Source organism: Aptenodytes patagonicus, chromosome 5 (genome assembly GCF_965638725.1).
Source record: "Aptenodytes patagonicus chromosome 5, bAptPat1.pri.cur, whole genome shotgun sequence".
NCBI lineage: Eukaryota > Metazoa > Chordata > Aves > Sphenisciformes > Spheniscidae > Aptenodytes > Aptenodytes patagonicus.
This window is the reverse complement of record NC_134953.1, coordinates 79,485,334-79,508,830: the sequence shown is the minus strand read 5'-3', so window position 1 is coordinate 79,508,830 and position 23,497 is coordinate 79,485,334. Positions and strand designations below refer to the sequence as shown.

Sequence of the window (23,497 nt, the reverse complement as noted above, 5' to 3'; positions counted from 1 at the left end):
TCTTCAGTTGGCTGTTGACAGATCCTACTATGCTGTTGCGATGTTGAACTAAACAGGAAAATTGCACTGTCACATTTTCATATATCCGTCCTTCTGATTACACTGAAATTTGCATAAATCTGAATGAAGTGGTAAAATGGTACATAGAGTTAACAAACAGCATTTTCACTCTTTTGCTTAGATAGGGAAATCTATGCACCTGCTTGCTAACCTTTCACTGCATTTCAGAATGCAGCGTAGCTGTGCAGCCAGTTAAAGGGCATAATGTAGCGTTTGACACCTAAAAGCTAAACTCTTACTGTGCTCCTCTTGTGGGTTCATTTATATCTATGCATTTATACCTATGCAAAGGAGATGTAAAACACTATGTATTAACAGCGTCCTCGCTCATTGTTATAAATTACCTCTGATGGGGCATATGGTGTAGAGGAAGGCTTTCTAAAAGCTTGCCTAAATGAGAGAGATCTATCAGCATCAACACCAGTGAAAACTCTGATTTAGACACTCTTCGCAGGAACAATTTATACCAGCAGTTTACCTGAATCTTAACAGATGACAACAGTCTCCCTTAAATAGAACTAGCTCTCTTTATAAGCGATCACCTTGGATTCCATTTAAAGTCACTAATTTGAAGGCATTCTATACAAGAAAAACATCCTATTTTAGAGATTTAAAGAGGCTGAGATCTCAGAAGGAAGAACCATTCTTTACTATCTGATGTGAAATTTGTCCCAGGTAATGTTAAACCTTCATAACTGTTAACATATGTTTTAAATACTTCTATCTCTGCTGTTTTACCACACAGGTTAGAATTTCATCATGGCCAAAGGAGAATCCAGGATCTTGGTTTAGTGAATTTAAGCGAGGCAAACTTGTAAGTTGTAACTGCAACATAACAGTTATTCACAAATCAAGTACATGTTAACAGCGGTCAACAGATCCCAAGGAATTCTATAAATATGTAGATAATGAAAAGACTTTTCAGCCCCAGCCTTTTTGCCCTAAATATTAGAGCAGCTATATGGCCTCTTGCCACCAGACAGCTGGAGCCCGCCTTGTACTGTCCCACAATGATCCCAATGGTCACCTGCACAGCTGATGGTGAGGATCTGGCTTCTGGCAGACCACACATCACCGCTGAACCTTAGTAACGCAGCTGGAGCACAGGTCCACTGCCCCGTTCTAGGTAACCAGAAATATACTGAGTATGCGAAGATGAGACTGCCAGCTGACATAGCTTTATAATTACCCAAAAACAGATTCCCAAAGAGATTCTGCTGTTTTACACTCTATGGTAGGAGCAGTTCTCTGTCTTTCCCATTAGAATGAAGCTAAAATATGTAGCTCTTCATCCTAAATATATTGCTACAACATGAAAATCTATTTACTGAGTCATAGCTTTATTGAACTTTAAAACTCCATAAGATGTTATATGTTGGTTCATTTTCCATTAGGGACAGTTACCTGGTTCTTTTGTCAACGATAATTTTGTTTTGCATTTTAATAAAGGAAATAGATAAATATTCACGTGACTACTTATATTTTCCAGCTTTCCTATTTGGATGTTGAAGGCAATTCCATTAATATGGTCCAAATGACATTCCTTAAACTACTGAGTGCCTCTGCCAGACAAAATTTCACTTACAACTGTCATCAGTCCGTAGCTTGGCATGATGCATCATCTGACAGCTATGACAAAGCGCTAAGGTTCTTAGGATCGAATGATGAAGAAATGTCTTATGACAACAATCCTTACATCAAAGCTCTTCACGACGGCTGTGCAGTAAGTAGAGGTTCAGAAGAGTCTTTACGAAACCAACCTGTCAATTAAAGTAGAAATCAAACAAATTCATTTTTTCACAGCTTTCTTCTGAGAAAAGCTTTCTAAACACTGTATTTTTAATAGACTACCTTTTAGTAGATTCTTAACTACAGTACACTAGTCCCTTATTTAAATATTTTCGTACATGTACCAAAAAAAAATACCGTAAGCCAAGCAACAGAAATGGAACAAACCTGGCATGGATACAGGCTGTCAGCACCAATGTGCTAAAACTAGACTATCTGCTAGTATGAGCACAGAATAAGAGAAGAACAGGAGCAAAAAAGCATAATCAGGGGAGGCAGCCCATCAGGAGAATATATTTATACTCAAAATTGAGGCATACGCAGACAGAATATTTTGTGAATACAGTAAAAACATGTATGAATTAAGCCATATGCATGTACCCAAACATAGTGAATTAATTGCATAGTTTGATACGTGACTTTGTATTTCCTTTTCTCATTTTTTTTTGGTAGTCAAAGCCAGGCGAAGTTTGTGGATTGTACCTTTCACAATCCTCTTTAGCTCGGCTGAAATCCCCGGAGCTGTCCAGACACGCATCAGCTCCCTGACCACCTCTCCGGCAGGGTCTTTCTAGGCATAGCAACTGTTGCCTCTTTTCAGAAACAGGATGGTTAGTACTGAGCACTTTGAAACAAAGACATCGAAGGAGCAAGTGACAGTTGAAGCCTCATTAATTATTTTGGGGTTTGATATGTGAGCGTTTTGAAGGCGGTTCCTGAGAAGTCAGTGGCAGAGAATCAGAGACCTGAAAGTGCCGGGATACACGCCTGGCTGTGAGACAGAGATGCAGCTCAGGTAGATGCAGAGTCTCCTCCCCTCAGTGATGAGATTCCAGTACAGAACTGCTTCATGTCAGCCTTTCTGTATGTCCTGTAGATTTATTTTGCTTTAGTTATCCGCAGCGGGTGAGTGTAGAGCTCCAGAGAGAGCTGGAAGTGATTTAGGGTGTAACTCCGTCACTAAACTGAGAACGCTCAGATCTACCAACTTGGATGCTCATCTAAACTCCAAGACCCCGGCATAGCTGCAAGGGGTCTCAGCAAGATACGAGAGACCGTCTGAGCAAAGTGCAGTCCTGATAACTAACGTGATGACTTGGCTGGATGATGTTTAGAGGAGGGAGAGAGCCTTTGTTAGGAAGTGAGGGTGTGCCTTCAAACCTGGTTTCGACGTGCGCCAGTTGGCAGTCCTGTCAGACTGCTACTTTCTTTCATGTCCGAACAGCTGCTGTAATATTTTGTGAGACGGTTACAGTCTTTCTTCTTAGAAGTGGATCTTTCTTCTGTCTTTCAGAACTAATTAGTGATTTCTTCACAAGGAAGACATGCGCACTGCTATGAGAATATTGTTGTTGTTTATTAAAGAGTATAGATGTGAACTCAGAATTCTCTACGAAACATTAAATGTCTGAGATGAGATAATTTTTCATTTGTAGGCCTGTTTTAGCAAGTTAAAAAGCTATGGGCCGATCTCTTTCTAAAACAGATCAAAAACATTCCATGCCACATTTTTAGAATAAAATCCTAAGAAAACATAAACTCTAGAGCTTGTAATATCTGGTGCATGAGGGGGCAATAATTTATAAATTCTACACTTCAGAGATAACCTATGAAGATCTGCAGCACGTGTTTACTGCTCTGATACATAACCATGTTTGCTTTTTTTTTTTGCATCTTTTTTAACAGTCACGAAAGGGCTATGCAAAGACGGTGATCGAAATCAACACACCCAAAATAGACCAAGTGCCTATAGTTGACGTGATGATCAATGACTTTGGTGATCAGAACCAGAAGTTTGGATTTGAGGTCGGTCCTGTCTGCTTCCTCGGTTAAGCTTAAGACAAAATCAGATCCACAAAAATGTTGCACTTTGGTGCTACCAACCCACTTCATGCCACATGCAAGTTTTGAATAAGGATGGCATAGAAAATACGTCTTGCTGTGTATGTATGTCTTATCTAGAAAGTAATTGTTGCCCTTGTAGGGCCAGAATCACATGACTTAAACTTATTTTGCAAAGATGCTGTGGCACAGACAGACAACGTAGGGCTCGCTTTAGGAACACCCCCCTTTGGATTCCTTTGGTGCTGTAAAAAAACGAACGACATGGTGCTCCTTCCATTACAACAAAGAGGTGTTAAGAAAGTGTTTAATAAACTGTAATTATTCTATGTACAGTACTATACTGTTCTTTCTCTGTCCACTTCCAAAACTTGCATGTGTCTCTGAATTGCACCTGGCTCTTATTTTATAATTACAAAACTACATTGTCAATACTGTGTATGTATTCTGAAAAAATAAAGCTGTAATTGCCAGTGAAGCCAATTCCATTTCTGATTAATAATAAAATCCCTTTGTATATATTGTTGTTGAAGAGCTTTGTTATTTGAAGTCGCCAACAAAACTTAAGGTGGCAAAACTGGAAGATCTTGAGCAGCACACTCGGACAACTCTTTTCTGCTGATATCACTCTGTGACGATGAATTTCAATATTGAAAGCACCTTCAAAGGTGCTGTGTTCCATGGTGCTATACCTCAGACTTTTTATTTTCTTCTAATTCCAGAATTTCATAAGATACCTGTATATACCTAAAATAAACAAGTTTATATTTTTGGGTGGGGAAAATATGTAAGAAAAAAACCAGCTTCTGTGTAAGAGAACTGTTAAAAATCTCTGTGAAATAAGTTAGTCATATAGCTTTCCTTTTTTTTTTAATCTCATCTGAATTTGTTTCCATTGTGCTTATTTGGTCTGCAGCAATATTAAAACTGGATTCTAAACAGTTATTTATGGATTTTTGCAGCGTTTACTTAGATTTTAACGTAAGCAGTGATGGATGTTTGCTTCCTGAACTGGGTACTAAAAGTTCCACAGAACGGTCCCGTACAATATTTGCCCATCCCATTAATATGAATTATTTTTCCTGTTATTTCACCTGAAGGCCAGGGATGCAATATGTCTAGGTCATGTGATTCTCCATAGTTGCTAAGCAACATACGAGGGGACTGCTTCCTGCAGAGCTGTCTTTGACCCAAACTGTTACAATTTGCTATTCAAATCTCACCCAAAAAAAGTTGGTTTGGCCTTCCCTCTGAACATTTTATTCAGGTAGTTGGAAGTAGAAATTACATTTTAGCTTTACAACACAAATCCTTTTGTAATTATTTTTCATAATATATGTAAGACTTGAAAAGAAATGTTTGTTTCTATTTCTTATAAATTGTTAAATTAAATAGTACTAGTTTCTGCTGGCTCATTTCCAACTGGTATTTTCTTATGCACGTTTATACATGTAAAAGTGAGATTTCAAAAGTCAACTTCTTGCTGTTCATATTTTCTTTTATTTTTGAACCAAAGTTTGTAACTGTCACCTCAAAGAGGAAAATACAAATTTTATTAATAAAATCAAGTCTTGTCTACCTGGATTGGTCATTCTCTTTTTTCAATGTCCAAAACTCACCCACCGTTATTGCTGTAACTTCGCTCTGCTTCCAGACCATCCAGACTCAAAAAAAAGAAGTAATCTTACTGCATGTCCTGGCGAGCACTGGGCAGCAGCACTGGGAAGAGAAGTGTTAATAGAAAAGATGCTGATCTGGCCATTGGCAGTACGCAGCAAGGCTGATAATTCCACATTTAGTTTGTACGGCTTTGTAGCTGCCGCAGTCGATATAATTCTATCAAACAGAAGATACGAACCCGATACTCTTTCCCCAGCCGCTCTCTTACACCCTCAATGACCGAGTACTCCACAGGCTCATGCTTATCCTTGTAGGATCCCATAAGGTAGGCAAATGATCCTATTTATTGATGGGAAACGGAAGAGAAGAACTAGACCATGACCTAGCAACTACTGGAACACAAAATTTCCAGTACCTTATTTTAGATAGGGGAACCAGAACTGGTGATGGGTCCAAGCTAAGACACATGACATATGTCACCTGGGCCCTCCTCCAAAACAGTTTATATTTTTGTAACCTGCTAACTGGTCTTTATGAACTCTGGTTACACCCACGATAGCTGTGAAAGCAGCTCCAGTAAGTTTGGCAGAGGAGCAGCTACTTTCTGCCACTCAAGTGGGCTACGTTACGTTAGGTGCTGAGCTGTTCAACCCTATCTAAAAAAAAAAAACCAACAACCAAAAAAACCCAACACTTTTGGGTCATGTGCTTTAGGGTGAGTCGGGTAAAAAAAATAAAGATGGTTGTGATTTGGCAGAGTCAGGATTAGGCTGCAGGAGACCGGTGTTTCTAGGGGCGCAATGGTGTATGGAAGAAGCCAAACGAACACAGGCCTTTTCCAGAATTAGCCAAAGTATCTTGCCAAGGTTCACATTGACGACATCCCAACGGAGGACATGAACTTGAGTCTTCTACAGCTCTCAGGCAAGAACTCGTCAGGTTTATTTTTTTAGCCCTTCTTAAGGCCTTAGCCAGGTACCTTACTATTTATCCTTGTCATGAAAGCAACTCACCACCGCTAGTTATTCTAACTCCTCTTTGTCCTTTCTCTGCTTCAATGCGCTGTTCTTGTTCTCCCAAAGTTTCTGATTAAAGGGGGAAAATTGCCATTATATAGTCTTGCCTTCAAGCAAAAATTATGCTATTTATTTTTCCGTCGACAGGAGTCTCATATTAGCAATGCTTAAAAAAAAAAAAACAAACAACGAGCACGCTTCAGAACAGAAAGAAAATTCACATCAAAACTCACACATTAGCCTTTCTAGGAAATAAACTTCAGCTTCTGTAGTCAAATCCTACTAGGCATAAAAACATAAAACCTCAGATTCATCATACGGTGTTATAAAAAAGAATACCCACTCCAAAACTATGCCAGCTAAATTCCTTACTCAACCAAGCCCATAAGAAAACAATGATCGATATTTTTCACACCGCAAATTAAAAAACAAAACAAAACACCAAAAAACCCCCTGTGTAATCACAAAAGGATTGAAATTGCTGTATGACATCTGGCTTTTCACCTCTAGAAACTGACAAAACAGAACTTGGATGTGCTGTGATCTCGAGGTTTCGCTCAGAGCAGACCGGGCAGTTTTTCTTGAAAGTTTGCTTCGAGTCTCTCTAAACAGAGACAAGCCACGCTGGAGATGGTCTACGGTTTCTTCACTGCAAATGCGAATGTTGCCGTCATGTTGCATGGAAATGGAGTGAGTAGGCACGCAGCAAACACAAGCCAACAAACATTACAGATTGAGGCAATGTTCTGTCCAGAATAACATGGACATACCATGGGGATTTAAATGACAAGCTACGACTATAGAGGTATCAACTGTCCTCTGTGTGTAGGTGTAGAGTTTCTTCTCCTCCCTCTCTCCTTTCCTCTTTCTAATCCAGGGTAGGGCAATATAAATTCATCGTGATCGGCACATCTCTTGGCAAACTTCATAAAATGTCATGAAGGTATTTTTTTTTTTCAGTCTAAGAGGGCAGTCATTATGGCTAACATCAACGGTCACCTTGTCACACAAAAAGCTACCGTCTGTTTCAAAAAATAAGCACAGTTATTTGCTTAAGATTCTTCCCCTTGGGAACAGCTTTGTTAATTTTAAAATGAAGCTTCCCATGCTAATGACTGGTAGGAGATGCCTTAATAGCAATTGATTTTCTATTACAAGCACACTCATTTTTCTGTGAATGAACACCTTCTATTGTACACGCACCAAAAATAACTTGAAAATGACAAAGGCAGGATATTAAATGTCATGTCTATTATATTTATCTGGGAAGGTGTCTTATTTGTGTGCCTTTTCTAGGCACATAAATTATCAGAGGCTCATTGTTAATTCGGTAAAAAGCAATGCCAAGATCATTGCAAAGGAGCAGACTGCTCTAAAGGTATTTATTCATTTTGTTTTCAATAAGGACATCGGAAGATTATTACCGTGAAGGAGGCTGCAAGCATACAGATATTCAGACATGCTGCTCTAGCCAACATTGGGCTTGTTTTATTCTCAGCTGTGTGAATGAAGGCTCTGTTTGAATGAGAGAGGATGGAGCCAAAGCCTACAATGCTACCACGGACACGTTTTGTCTAGGTTCTCGCAGGAGCTTTGCCAGACCTTGACTTTGTTTCCAGTTTCTCAAGGGTGGAGAAGTGATCTCCGCCAAAACGCGTCTAACCTCAGTAAGACAGACAGGAGTTGTTAAGAATTCAGCAGCGGGACTGGGATCTAAGTGTCTTCTCTCCGCGCTGGTATGATCTAAGAGATTCTTTTTTTTAAGACCAAAAAGACATTGTAGTGGGTTATGATAAAATCCACAAATAAGAAGTCAATGCATCTGTTTTCTCTTCCCCTTCCTGATGGTGCCAGTTGTTCTGTTCAAGTCCAGAGTCTACTCTCCAGGAAAAACCTTGAGTCTGTTATCTGATTTCCTTTCATCAGCATTTGGTAATTTGCGTTTTGGTGGATGATGCTGACTATTTGATTGCCTTTCAATGTCTAGTATACATTTGATGAGCTATTACAATCTGATAGTAGCAGTAGTTTTCAATTTCCCGATTGTCAGCCATTCTACACCCAGGTGACTAACGTTAGTGCTTTTTCTCATACTCAGCTGGTATTTTGAGAGCAACATAAGGCTCAGCAAGGATAATCACTCAACCTCCTTCATGATTTTAAAACAAAAAACATCTGCCACAAACAGTGCCAATAAGCCCTCAACAGATAACAAGAAAATGGGAAATTAATCACTTTCCAAACGATACAGTAAGAAGAATAGCTGATGGAACATTTATCATCATTTCTTCTTCTGTGTACATTAAAGAAGATTGGATGTAAGTACCTGTCAGAGTTCTTCAACAGCTTGCAAAGCCATCTTCTAATTTTGTGCTCTGGCCTTCACTTTGCGCCTTAAATGGTGGTCAGTAAAATTATTTGCAAGAAGAAAACCAAATTAATTCTCCTCTCGCCCCAGAAGTTTTCTAAACTGGATCTTCTGCTGTGTTTTCACTATAGTGAGGATGTAATGGGCAACTAAAAGAACCTTCCTGAGTGCACAGGGCTGGGACAACAAGGCTGCCCAGAGTCCCAAGGTCATCCTAATGACCAGGCATGAACACAGAAGTCTCCCGCTCGGTTCCCATCTCACCCTGAAATATCTCATAGCCAGAGATCTTACAAATGGCCACAGCGCACCATGTGCTGCAGCAACGCTAGGCCGTAGCGTTGTGCGGCCTGCGGACGCCCAGCCCGCAGGCTCGGCAGTTCCCTAACACAAGTAGAAAGTAACCACAGCTAGAGCAGAGCCATAAACCTGTGTAATTAAATGGAAAATATTGACTAAATGTTGAAATTGCGAACTGAACTCAGGATCTGACTAACAAATAACAATAACAACATCCCAACAGAATTAGTGTTTCTGAAACGGAGATACTAATTTGTTAGTTTACTCGGAATCTTACACAGAAAGCCCAGCGAAGTCAGCTAGGGTATTATCACTGACCTGAACGACTGCTAGAGCAGGCACTGTTCATTACAGCACATAAAGTACATTAAGTGAATGAGAAGTGGAGAGATTTAGAGTGAAGTTATTTTTATTGACATAAAAGCTTCTTTCTGTCAAATATTAACAACAAAGAAAAAAAAGGTAAAGTTTTATATTCTATTCATACAGTCTCTCGAGCCTATGCCTTTTTTTATTAGAATATCATCTCAGTGGCAGCTCAGGTGAGAAAGTAGCTCTGCTTTGTGGTCCTGTTGCCCAAATTGGCTCACAAGATAACACAGCACGACGCGAAGGCGAAGGCTCTGGAGAATGCATAAATAGATAATCTTCGTAACATTCACTATTCAGTAACTTTCTGATTTGGATGTATAGGGATCACTTATCCCTTTGTTATTCCTCAGAAGGATTTTAGAAATATCCACTTTGCTCTAGGCCTGCAGACTTACTCAACACACAGATATTAAGATCAAAGCTGTTTACTGTCAGAGAGGCCCCAAAATGGAATTTTAGTTCATAAAAAATTTCCACAGCACTCCCACTTCTGAACAGAACAAAGTATGTTGCACCTCCCGGCCTCTCCCCTTTTTTTTAATTGTCATGTTTCCATTTGATATTATAAGGTGTTTTTCTTCAAACTGACTGAAAAATATTTGATTGGTAGGAGGAAGTCCACTGGTATCCCCACTGAGGTTGGTTCCCCGTGTGCTGGGGGATAGGAGGCGAGTACAATACTGACAGCTGAGTAAAGGCTTCTCTGTAAAAGAAAGGCACAGTAAAACCAGGCAGAAATAGTTCTCAGTGTGCAAAAGAAAGGAGAAAAATGTAGGGGGGAAAAAAGGAAATAAGGAAGCAGTGGGGAAATACATGGGAAAAGGATGACGGGAGCAGAACCTGGCTCCCTCCTCTCCTCAGCCCAGGGCAGGAGGGTGAGAAATCTTTATGGCCCGGTCTGGGAGCATCCCCTGTGACTGCAGCAGTGGTCAAGGTTTGTTTCTCATAGTCACTGCAAAGTGGGGGGGTGCACCAGCCCCCTAGTTAGACGGCAGCAGCAAAACTGGTTTATAAAAACAGCACCTAAAACGAGTAGCAAACACTGCAGGCCTCTGTGGGAAACACGGTGCCATCAATACCTGCAGCACTGGCTACGGCCACGTCCCTGTCCCTTGCTCTCCCTCCCCAGGCACACCTCTCTCTTAAACAGACATGCCTGAAGTTGCTTCCTCTGCAGGAGCTCTGTTCTCATGGGGCAGCCACGTTTTATTGTGGCACTGAAAAGTACGGGACACCTGAAAAGGGGGATGGGAAGCTTAACCTTTAAGGCCAGGTACTTGAAGGAGGGAGAAAGGACAGTGCGGGAGGGTGAGCAGGCTGGGAAATCAACGCACAGCCACACTCTAACATGCTGCCAGACTCACAAACCATAAAGCCTGCCTGGGCCGTCCGGACGGTTTTTATTAGGTATAGGCCATGACAAGGGCTGCTCAATTTCTGTGTCCTTTTCCTGCCACAGAGAAGCATATGGGCCAGGCAGCGCTACAGTCCTCCTGAGGACTGTCTCTACAGCAAAAGTCCGATGAAAACAACAGGGAGATCAGTTCACGTTGATGACCGTGTGAAAGTTCCCTCTGCACCTTAACGCTGGTCCATTTCATTTTCTGAACATATCAACCTCAAAACGAAGCCATAATATCTTGAGGAACCATCTGAACTAGTGTCGCATCTTTCCGTGACAATTTTCCTGAAGAAAGCAATAACAGAACTAAAAAAAGAACGGATGATACCTGAAAAATTTCCTGATTAAATGATTCTTGACTATTTCAAGGCATTATGCAGTTTTGCATGTGTGCATTCGTTTCTCATGTTTTGCATGATCTTTCTGATGACTGTACGCACAAGCGTATCATGTAGGAACAGCACCTAGCCGGTGTGATTACTCATTAAATTTAATGAGTAGGTTAGACTTATCTACTATAAAACTAAGATGAAAGCGAAATCACAAATTCGAAAGCCAACTAAGGGCTGAAACATATGCAAGCGCAGTTAGTTAATACCTTCTTAATATGCACAACGATAAATACTTCATATAGATATACAGCAAATTTGGATGCACGTTACCTAAGTGGAACTCAGCTGTGATGGTGTATGAAATGATACGTTTAACTCTAATGAGACGCATAACTCAGAGGAAGCAAAAACACCAAAGTACTTTAGGGCTCTCTTGCTCTTGCCACACTGGAATATTTTCATTACGCAAGTAGTGCTAGGCAGATAGCATTCAGCCCTTTTCTGTTTAATCACAGTGAAGGAATACAGAGCTTGATGCGTGCTTTCAAATCTCTCTGAATAAACGTGGGCTAACTCCCACACACGGAGGACAGGGCTGTAACAAGGCAAAAAAGCAGAAAAGGGTAGAGCCCAGGGCCTGCAAACACTGGGCACGTGACAAAAAAGGAAGAGAAAGCAAGTACAGCTGAGGAAATATTTACACTAAAGCCCTCTTTTAACAGGTGGTAGTAAGGACACTTACTTGGATGGTTTTTCTGAGCAAAACTTTCACCTCTACCAAGGAGGCAGTTTGGGTTGAAAACTGGCAGATTGTGGGCCAAGCAGCCGGTTGCCTTGGCTTGGTCCCGGCAGGAGGGGAGAGGCAGCGCTAAGGCTGGCCGCGGGGGCTGGCTCGCAGCCCTCTGCAAGGGGCTGTGCCCCGGGATGGGGCGGTGGGGGCGCGGGGCGTCCCCGGGCACTTGGCACCCCCCGCCCGCGCCCCGGGCTGGAGCTCGGCAGCGCTAATGGCGTGCAGAGCGGTCCGATGAGCCTGCAGCTGAGGCAACGGCAAGCCCGAAATGACTGGGGTGAAACACCCGCAGAATTCTCTTCACGCGGAGAAAACCCCGAACCCAACCACCGGCCGTTTCCACCCGGCAGGCAGATGCCCACGGGCAGCCCAGGGGAGCCCGGTTTGAGAGAGACCCCTTCTCCCTCAGCGCCCCTCAGCGACGGCCGGGCCAGGCCTCTGTGCAGGCGCAGGACGGCAACACGGCTGGGAGGGCCGTTATCCGCGACCATTAGGGCCGTTATCCGTGACCGCTAGGGCCGTTATCCGCGACCCTTAGGGCCGTTATCCGCGACCCTTAGGGCCGTTATCCGTGACCGTTAGGGCCGTTATCCGTGACCGCTAGGGCCGTTATCCGTGACCGTTAGGGCCGTTAGCCACCCCACCTGTCTGCCCAGCGACAGGGCCTGTGGGCCCGTCGTGTTTCCCGCCGCTTCATGGGAGGGGGCTGAGCTCAGCTCAGGGGGTGACTGCTTTAAAGCTTGTAAGGTAACTTCTGAGCCCGTGTGTGTGTGTGTGTGTGTGTGTGTGTGTAAAAGAGATGTACCCCCACTTATCTCTAGCCAAAAAATCCTGCTATTTTTCGTCAGGTTTTTTTCTCCCCTCAATTCTTACCCCTCCTAAAAACGTGCCATTAAGAACGGTCCAGTCGTAGAGCCTCAGATTTTTATATCTCTGCATATGGAAGAGGTGGATTCAAGTTTAGTTATTACCTCTGCAGAGGCATGAGTAAGGTAAAAAAAAAACCAAAATAGGATCCTTGCCTTCTCCTCCTTCAGACACATGAACCCGCCGCAAGTCCTCTGGCTCCCCGTCCGTGGCGTGCAGAGGTCAGTGCCACCTCCCACTCACTTGTGTTTTCTCCCCCATCATGCCGTGCGAACGCTTCCCATGAGTTAGCACCGATCGGAGGATTATTCTCTGAAGAGCTGGATGTATGCAACCTAAGGCGAGAAACCTTTTTAAAGAGTAAAGGGAAGAAAAGGGGTTATTTGTTTTCTTTGCCGAGGTGTTTCTGCGGTAGAAAGGGCTGCACAGTTCTGCAAAACCTGAGTAGCTGTGGGACTTCTGACAGCAGGTATGCAAACACTAACGACATTGAAACAACTCTATAAACTAACTAGGAGGTTGTGTCATCAGTTTTGAAACACCATTTAAAGAGGTTTTTACACTGAAAACTCTTCCACTGAGACATGAGCCATATGAAGCAGCTTTGTGGTGGATGCCGTAGCTCCTCTTTCATGTAATCTCTTCCTCCGAAAGCTTTGACTGAAAAATAAGCCACGTTCAGGGTTTTGTGGCTGAGCCTGGGAGCTTCCTTCAGTAAACTCATTCCTGAATTAATTGCTGCTGGAGCTCATCCCCCGTAATAATGTTTCCAGAATCTTTCCCTTATTATCTTCATCTGTCAGGTTAAATTCATCTTTTTGACATGACACCCATTAAACAGTGTAAAAGAGAAGTACAAGCTTCATTACTCAAAAGGAAGAAGCAGCACACAGTGCAGTTACTGGCCCCAGGTCTGCTTTTGCACTGGCTGAAATCAAATGACATTTCATCGCAACTTTTAAGATACACAGTTGAAAATAAGGAATCCTCTTGTCCACAGTCCATCACCTTTAAGGACCGTGGCAAGGATTCTTCTACGTTCACAGTTTTACGATGTTTCTATGTAACACGTGCAACAAAGTAAGAGACCTGCACCAGTCCTACACATAGACAAGCAGCAAATTAACCGTTGTGGTCTAGCCTGGGCTCTCTTCCCCTCAGTTCTCCTTAGCCATGAATTGTCTTGGGCTGAGGGTGTCCTAGGCAAAGAAATGGAATGATAGTTCTTGCTCAAAGTATTCGGCTGCCAGACAGGCAGGTGGGGATTGTAAATTAAAACATTCCTGAGCAGGGGAGAACTCCAGACCATGGTAATTCTTAAATTAACACAGTTGCAAACCATGCATTCTCCTTGTTACCACTGTTCCTATCTGGATTGCCAAAAAAAAAAGTCTTACCCTTAATGAGCTAGGATCCAGTTATGCAGGAAATGCACGGACACATCTGAAACACCTAGGGATGAAAGGAGAGAAAGGTTAAGATAGTTTTGAGCTGTATCCCTCCTGAAAATAAATGCAAATTCTCTGTCTGTTAGATGCTTTCAGAACATCTGAAAAAAATACACAAAAAGGAAAAAAAAAAAAACCCTTCATTTTCTGGGTATGCTTTCATGAAAACACTACTGAATTGAAAAACATTGCTTGTGCAGTAAATATAAAGCTTGATGTGTCTTACAGGTCCCCAAAAGTTTTAAAGTCAATCCAAAGAAACTGTTCCAGTAGGTTTCGGTTTCTTGCACACGGGTGGAATACATTTCATTTTTCAGCTTATTAAAAGCTTTTAGTTGATGCTTGGAAAAAATATCCCTTCTATAACACATCATAAACATATGCCAGTAGAAAACATATAAAAGATACTTTTATAGAAGTGACTCACATTAATACAAGTTCATATAAAGATGATAAAAATACATTCAGTCTTCACTGTGGTAATACCAACTACTTATAAAGACTTTTGGTCTAATTTCACATCATTTCCACCTTTTGTGATGGTGTCAAACCAAGACTGCAGAGATCTACTGAAGGCTGATACCAGGGTAAGCGAAAGGGGAATCAGAGCCATTCCGCTTATTCCGACTGCTATTACGGTAATGCGATCAGTACCTTCACAGATGCTAAGAAGAATCCTTTTGCTGATTGACTTTTCTTCAAGCCTAAGGCTGTGGGTAATCAAAGAAAATATGAACATCTGGCTGAGCTTTTGATTGCCATGCTCACCAATATAGTGCACCCAAATAAGCATCAATTAGTCAGTACAGCTTGTGTCAAAAGACACATCAAGTTAATTCAAATTAAGTCAGGATAAATTGAATCCAATTGGCATTCATGCATATTTGTATGCATAGTTTAAATAAGTTTCTTCTGCACTACATTATCCTTTACTTACAAGCAAAACACATGCAAAGTTTTGTGGTTTAAGTAAATATTTTCAAAAACTTTTTGACTTCTTACAGCCAAGCTTCTGGGAAAAATCTGTGTTCTTCGGGAGGGCATTTCCAGACTCACAAAATTTGTTGGCTTTCTCAAGCTCTTATTTCTTACTTGCTAATAATTTTCACAAAGTTGGAGAAGCTATTCATAAGCATTTTGTCAGTAACAATTACAATAATACCTGACTGATATTTGGGGAAACTTAATAGCTAAGAAGGTGGTCGAGATAACCACCAGACTGTAATAAGAAAGGAAAGTCCTAAAACTGAAGACTAAACTCCTCCTGTTTTCATGTGATTCTGAGTGTAGAAGCCTGGGAATATGTATTTGCTTTCCAAAAAACTAACAGTCTTGTTTGGATTCTATTTATTGCAACAATAAGTTAGGTTGCATACGAACCTGAGATTAAAACTAATCAAAGACAAAAGACAAAACTGAAGATGTGTGCTTGATATTTTAAAAAGACAAATTTAGAAAAAGAAAGTCAATTTAATTTGTTAAATTCTAGCTCCTTGCAGTAAAAAAATTTTAGTCTTTGCTTGGCAGATATAGATACCATTGTTTCCAAGTTAACCTTTTAAAATTCTATTTGTAACTTGCGGGTGGAAATCTGTTCTTGGTAGCAAAACAGTGACAGACTCCCTGGCTGAGGTGCTATCAGCGCTCAACTAACTAGAGGTGAAATTTACTGTAATCTCGCCTAGATCTCACTTAACTCAATCTGACCTGATTCTAAAATCCTATTACAAAATCCCAGGAATTGTTCTGCAGCACATTCAGATGTGTTCACCTAAAGCAAACCGCTGTTTCTCACGCTGCGTGATGGCAAAGGGTCACACACGCAGCCCCGCTGCTTGGGGGGTGGGTACCTGACTCTGCCTGTGGCCCCGAGTTCCCAGTGTCAGCAGAGCCAGGGAGCTTCAGAGCTCTGTTGGGAATATTTAAAATGCAGGTACAACAGGGGAAGGACCGTGTCAGAGGAGGAGGTTGGGTGAGTCAGTCCGTGAGCATGGGACTCGACATTCTGCATTATCAGCTGCCACAGCTGCAATGAGTGTGGCCAAGCAGCTGTTACCTTCTTTTTTCTGAGAGTCCGCTTTGGTTTGGAGCCAAGGAATAGGTTTTTGCTATTCACTGACTCCTGTGAATATTAGGAATCCAACACCCTTGAGAACAATCAGATCAATTAATTAGAAAACTGCTACTGTGCTGCCTTCATAAGTCAGAGGATTAGCTTGTGAGCCATAGCTTCAAACAGCCTTTTAGCAGCTGTTTTCTTGAAGTTCTTTCCTTTAAAATACTACATGCCTCTTGCACATCCATCTTCTTCTGTTAGCGCTACCTTTAGAAATAAATTGGATGAAAAATCCCTTAGATAGTCTAATGATATGGTCCAGTCGCTGTCAGGTGCACAGGCTCTTTACAAATGCTACTGAAAAATCAATACCAATCCTTCAATGCCTTCAAAGGATGTGGAGTCAGGGCCACAATAACACTGATTGTCTTCAGCAAATGACTGTTCGCTGATCATTCTGCAATGGCCTGGAAGTCCAAATCCCCCTCAATAACTTTCAAAATTGATGCATGCTGGGAAATGTAAAATCATCCCCAGCAAACAGGCCAGTAGCTGCACTTTCCGGCTAGTCAAGTACCTACTTATTTACTCCGTTACTTGCTCATTATTGGCCTAAGATTTTGGAGAAGAAAGTCGGCTAAAAAAAGTTCCAAAATAGTAGGTCAGCATTTCAGACGTGTTCAGCACACAAAGGAATACTAGGCACCACAGGAGAATCAGCTGGCAGCTCCTCACTTGGCCTGTTTTATTTAGGGATTTGAAAGTAGAGTAAGGAGAATAAATTTTCAAAGACTGGTCATAGGGAAAAAAATAATTCCAAGTCATAAACAGCAAAGCAGCATTCGTAGTTATGGTCTCTGATGTTTATTCTCTGGGTGAAGCAGCCTGCTTGCTTGGAATCAGTAGCAGGAACAGGGGAATATTTAGCAAAGCTTGAAGTAATGTGGCAATTACTTTATCAATACAACTGACTGTAATATGTTACATGGACCATATTTTGAATGCATTTGCAGCAGCATGCGATGAATAAACACAATAAAAATATCAAAATGTACTTGAAATTTCTTTTTTTCAAAGCTCACTCTTATTTTTACTGTGACATAAACCAGTACTGATTGTGCAAATGAGACTTTCAACTCTCAAATCTACATCAGTGAGAAAAAATTTCTGAATGTGACGGTCTTCCATTTATTGACATATATGCAAACCCTTCATTAAATTGTATGTCCCTATCTAGCTACTATTGATTTTCTTTTGCATCAGTTTATCAATAAGTTGCAGTATATACAGTGTTAGCCATGAAATATAGCAGTTTATTACTTCTCATTAAAAGCAACAAGAATTTCATATGAAAATTTCCTAATTGGTGGCTGAAACTTTTCTACTAGACTTATGTAAATAAGGGTCAATAAAAATTAGAGCACAACTCTACAGAAATGGTGAACGTATTTTTCAAAAATTGTTGCTACGATAAATTAGTTTTTGATATGAGTTATCATCTGTCAGAGAATCAAACTTGTAAAGGTTTCCAGAGATCCTGATTTTCTGATTAGCAGTGATTGATTTTACAGCCAAAAAAATGCACATTTTATTATTCTTTCTAAGGAAATTTCATCTATGCAAGCTTATTTTTCTCATTTTTATGGAGAGCTTGGAAAGGAGAGTAGGCGATACCTCAAAATACATGGGGGAAAAAAAAAAAACATGAAGAAGTTAACTTAGAGAAGGTCAGAAATAAAGATGGATGAAGTCCAAAATCTCAGGTCTGAAGGGGCTGCTGGGACTCCACTTTGGGGCGTAGCAGTGTTGGGTTTATAGACATTTCTGTCTCCTTTAGCAGGTCCATTTTGGTACGCCGGGGCCTTTCTCCTCTTTTCCCTCTGTCCACACATTTAGTCTGTTCTCCTGCCTGGTAGCGAAGGGGACGTATGGGGGTGTGAGCAAAGGGTGTTAATGGGGATATAGTTGAGAGGGAAGACAGAGGTTCTCTAAATACCTTCTTAACAGCAATTTGCAAGGTAGGAATTTATGTCGTCGTATTGCAGGCCTATGCCGAGAGAACGGACGGAGAATTGCCTGCATCTCTGCATTTAACCACAGATTTTTCCTTCTCATCCTAGGGCAGGGGCTGACACACTGCCAGCAAGAGTGCCGACGCAGAACGTGCTACAGCAGTGAAAGCCTTTTGGCGGTGGGGACACGAGCTCTTTTCCTACAGTCTCTGTGAAGTTTGTTATTCATGTTGTGCAGCACAGTGACAATCTCCGTGAAGTCCTCGGTGGCCTAGAGCTTGTCATGCTTATTTGTTATTCACAGTCTGACCAGAGTGTTCACTCATTAGTACAGGCTGTATCTGCGGCTGTTGTTCTGTCAACATGTCAGATCCAGCTGCTTTCTACTAGGATAAGACTGCATATATATTTCCCTCTCTCTGCAACAGAAGCTAACATCATGTTTTCATTTATCAAGTAAGTCTTTTTTTAAAGCTCTGCTTGGACCATATTTGTCCTTTTAGATGCAGAATGTTGCTGTCTAATCTTTGACAGTAAGAACAGAGCAATTAAAAGGCCTTCTCAGGGCTAGAATTTTTAATCTCTGTGCATGTGCAGGTTTTCTCTGTAATGCTGGTTGCATATTGGCATTATTATAACTTGCAGCAAGTTCCCCATTTTCAAAAATACTTGTGTCTATTAGCTAGTGATGTTCTTTTTCCTCTGAGGTTTGAATGTCCACTGATGTCAAAGAGGGTATTTCTTTCAGTCCCAGTGGATGCTATCCAACCACAGCAAGTATGGCTTAAACTTGGTATTATCCTACACGATATCCAGAGATTTCATTTCCCTGAAACAATTTGAAGCCAATTGAAATCACTTCAGCATTTCCTCATAGGAAATGTTCCTAATCTTGTTACAGTTCCCATTGTTCTCTTCTGGATTCTCTTTAATTAGTCCACATCTCTTCTTTAAAAACAATGTGGTGCCAGAATTAGCTAGCTGAGACCTCACCTGTACTGAACAGAGGAAAAATTACTTCCTAGGCTCTATACACGACAGTCTCTTTCTTGCAACAGCCTCACATTCTAACCCCATATTCAGTCTGTGACTCACTATAAGCTCCAACCCTTTTCTGCCTTGCTGATGCATGGATGGTGAGACCACCTGTATCGCACATTTAATTTCTTTTTCCACAAGTAGGACTTTTGCACTTATCGCTGAGTTCTGTCTTACAGCCTTCAGACCAAATCCACCCCTCTGTCTAGATGATTTTGAACTCCGGACGCTTTCTGCCTTCCTTCTTACTTCTCCCGACTCAGTGCCACACACACAGTAAGTCTGGCTCTAAGCAATATTTTCTTTAACATTGTAGGAGATGCCACTAGGAATTTGCCTAGAAAATCTAAGGCCCATCTAGCCTTCATCTCAGCATCTTGCCCCTTGGCGAACGAACCACTGAAAGCTGTTTCAAATAGGACCTTTCACCCACTGTGCACCCACTTATGGCATTTTCCTGGAGCTCCAGTTTCCATGCTTTGCGTATGAGAAGGTCGCAGTGGACAGTATCGAAAGCCTCAGCACAGTCAAAGTGTAACAGCCGTTGCTTTGACTATCCACTGAGGTAGCTGCGCCGTTGAAGTAAAAGATTGGCCAGACTTGTCAAGAGCAAGTCATGTAAAGTCAGCATTGCCTGTTGCTTACTATCTTCTTATCTTCTGCATGCTGATAATGTATCAAAAACAAACAAACAAACAAATGGTTCTTTCCACTTCTGGTCTGCTTTTCTCTTCTTAAATAAAATGAATAACCAATCTCTCACAATTAACCTTTATGAAGAATGATATAAAAATGCAGATAACTCCCTGTTAACTGCTATTCCTCTCTTTATCCATTCAGCATCAGATTTATATTTTCTGTTTTCCTCTTTCCTTTTGAATGGAGTTATTAAAAAAAAAAATCTCATTGTCCTTCAGTTCTAAATTAATCAGTTGAAGTTAACCTTGTGACTTAATATTTCCAGGGTCTGTTGCCACATGTGTATGCCATTCCTCTCTGCCCCTTTGCAAGTGGGCTTCTACTTTTTATACAATGTCTTTATTTTCAGACCAGGCAAGAGTTCCTTGTTCAGTACTATTGATCCATTACTGCACTTCTCTCTTAATAATGTGCTGTATCTTTGCGTAAAACATAGCGCACACGAGCCGCTTCGGGCCAACGGGGTCTTATGACTGCTAGTCAAGGTAACATGAACTCTAGCAGTGTGTATCCACTTCATTGGTCTTCACTACCATAGCAATCCTAGAAGGTAACATTTGTGACTGGACGAAAAAGGAGGTCATGTGACATCTTTATTGCCATTTGTTTTAAATGGTTGATATTCTCAGGATCTGAATAATGTTCCATGTTCACTGCCAAACTGACAGAAAGTTCCAGTCATGATTACAAGGGTCTTATCACTTCTAATATTTGCACTTTATACGCAATCAAGACGCCATTTAAAATGAATAGCAAGTACAGTCAATGTGCCACAGAAAGTGGTCCAATGTATTTCCTAAAGACTTGTTGCCTTGGATTATTTGCCCATCCTCAAAGATACACAAAGGAGTGGTTTTCAGTCTCTCTTATGTTTGCTGAAAGATCAGGCTTTTCGTAAAGCCTGCTCCTGGGTTGGATCAATGCTTGCCCAACACATACAATTCACTGTCAAAAATGAAAGTCACAACAAAGTCCCATCTCTCCACGGAATTCTTGGAAAATGGGTGTCCCAACTTTCATAAGAAAGTTCTTGGGATACAGAACAGACATCCCTGCTACCTCTATGCTTCACCTTATCAGGACTTTTGAGTAAAAATATTGGGAAAAACTTGTCCGTATACATACATAGATCTACTCCCAGTGATGTCGCTTGCTAGAAGACACAACGAAGTAATGATATAGTAAGAAAAATGTCTTTGGAAATATAAAGTCAGTGATGGTTTTGTATGTTAGCAGTAGAAGTACAAAATAAAGATCGGAGAACTCCCGTTTTTTAATGCTGCCTTGGAATGAAAGTATTTTTATTTCAACCATCTCTCAAGTATTACAGTTTATTTCCTACTAGTATTCCTTCCAAATTAACTGTCTTAACAAGTTTAAAAAAACAAAAACCTTTGTGCAGACATGCCGTACCACCATGCTGAACTCTACTGCTCCATTAACCATGATAAAATAATTATCATTATTTTTTTTCTTTGAGCATAATATAGTGTTTGTATGAATGCTTGTTGCAACTGGAAGTATATTGTGCCATCTAGCAGCTGACAGTTGAAGGTATGCAATGCATAAAGATTAGACTAGAGAAAATCTGACTGTGATTTCACAGCTAGTTTCATTGAACACAATTCTCTGAACTGGCCACTCTCTTTGTGACATCTGTTCTTATAGGACGTTCTGGTAGCTTTGGGGTTTTTTTTATTTCAAAGTACTTAAGGAATAAATGTTATGCCCAAATATATTCTCTGCAATAAGTATATGTTAGTGAAATAAATTAGACTAAGTACCTACCCAGGAGTAAAATAAGGTTTTACAGGCATGAGTGCTACCAGAGCTATCAGACTCAGGGAACCCTTTACCATGTAGATCTTAGTGATACGGTAATAAGACGGTACCTTAAGCAAGCCGTTGGCCGAATCAGTCATGTCCATCTCTACTGTATGTTAGTGAAGTCATTTTATCCTCATAAGCTGATTTCAGGCCATTAAGACAGCCTTTTTGCTTTGCAATGTGTATAGGCATTACATTTCCCTCCATTCGTCTTCATTCAAAGCAGCACTCAACCACCTCGGTGTTTATTACCGATAACAAGAATGTGGTCTACCTTAATACAGTGTCAAATGAAATCAGAAAGAGTCATGTGGATGATAGCAACAGAAACTGCATCAGCGTGCGTGACGTTATCGTGTAGATGAGAAATATAAATGAGGGATGAAATGCAATTTAAGCGAACACTCAGATGGAAAACAAATGTGCCATTGCAGGCAAACAATTTCTGAAGCAGCTGCATAGGAATCCTCCTTCACTTGTAATTCTTGTTATGGGATTGAAAATCAGAAGAAATCAGAATTGTTAAGCAATCAGGAAATAACAGATATTTTCACTAAAAGTGGTTCTATTATAATGAAATCCTTATCTTTCACTGACAAGATGAGCATTATAAAACATATTGGGTTAACTGCATGAGCATCCTAAAAGCTTGCATATTAAAGCTGTTCATTTGGCAGAGAGACTAATAAGCGTAAAAGCTTTCCAGCTCATTTTGTCACCTTCTGTTTTTCTCGTTAATGCTGGCACTGATGTTCAGTTATTATTGTAGGAGCTGATCATATTTACAAAACCTTGCTACTTTTCCTCTTTAGAGACCACATCTGAATCACTTTTGAATATCTAGCAGATGTTCAAGATATTCAGTTCTTGGAAAGATGCAACAGAGCCTTTAAACACAAGGCCATTTGAAGCACCTCTGCAATCTCTAGCTACTGTGCCTAAAAGAGAAAACTTTTCTTGAAGAGACTGTCTCATGTAAGTACCAGCTGCTGGCTTTATCCTCTGAATCAGCCTGTGCTGATCATTGAGGAGTCAGGATCCTAGACCAGACTAATCCCATACAGCATTACAAAGTCCATATGTTAAACTTGTCCCCAGTAATTATCACGCTCAACATTTCCAGTGATGCTTTTGACATTACAGTCTTCTTTTACTACCAGTCCTTGGCTTCCAACCTTTGGTAATAGAAGCAATGTAACTACCGAGGTCTAAGAGGATGAATGGGAGAGGATAGTTTTGCCTTTTACAGCACTGAGCTTAATAAGTTTAAAAAAGCACACTCAAGGAAATACGTTAATTTGACTGACTATTCCTCACTTCACTAAAGAATCAACATTTATCAGCATCTCAGGTTTGCTCCTCAGCTCTCGTATACAATGAATTCATGGGGTCTGTGCGTAGATAACAAGGTTAATGCTCTTCCAGAAGCAAAGTGGTTTGTCACTGTGCAGCAGCAGATGGGCTTGAGGAATCGAAGGACCTGCTGAGATCAGATGGGATGCAGGTGTGTTTTAGAAACATTTGTCATTCTGATTTTCTCTGAAATACATTTAAGAGTTAAAATGTCTGCAGGATAAGAAACATCTTCATTAAGTATGGATGCCTATATGCACTCCTTTCCTTTCTGTACACCTTACTCTCCTTCCACAGGGGGGAGTTA

At 40.9% G+C, this 23,497-nt stretch overlaps 1 protein-coding gene across 3 annotated transcripts in view; it reads left to right on the top strand.

Annotated features, from left to right (window-relative positions):
* COL11A1 (collagen type XI alpha 1 chain) overlaps positions 1–5,249 on the top strand; it is a 166,757-nt gene extending 161,508 nt beyond the window's left edge. For all 3 annotated transcript variants that reach the window (XM_076337918.1, XM_076337919.1, XM_076337917.1), the window contains 3 exons: positions 806–874; positions 1,550–1,783; positions 3,535–5,249. In XM_076337918.1, coding sequence (XP_076194033.1) covers positions 806–874; positions 1,550–1,783; positions 3,535–3,681 — 450 coding nt within the window. In that variant the 3' untranslated portion in view covers positions 3,682–5,249. The remainder of the gene's footprint in view (positions 1–805; positions 875–1,549; positions 1,784–3,534) is intronic.
* The last annotated feature ends 18,248 nt before the right edge of the window (positions 5,250–23,497 follow it).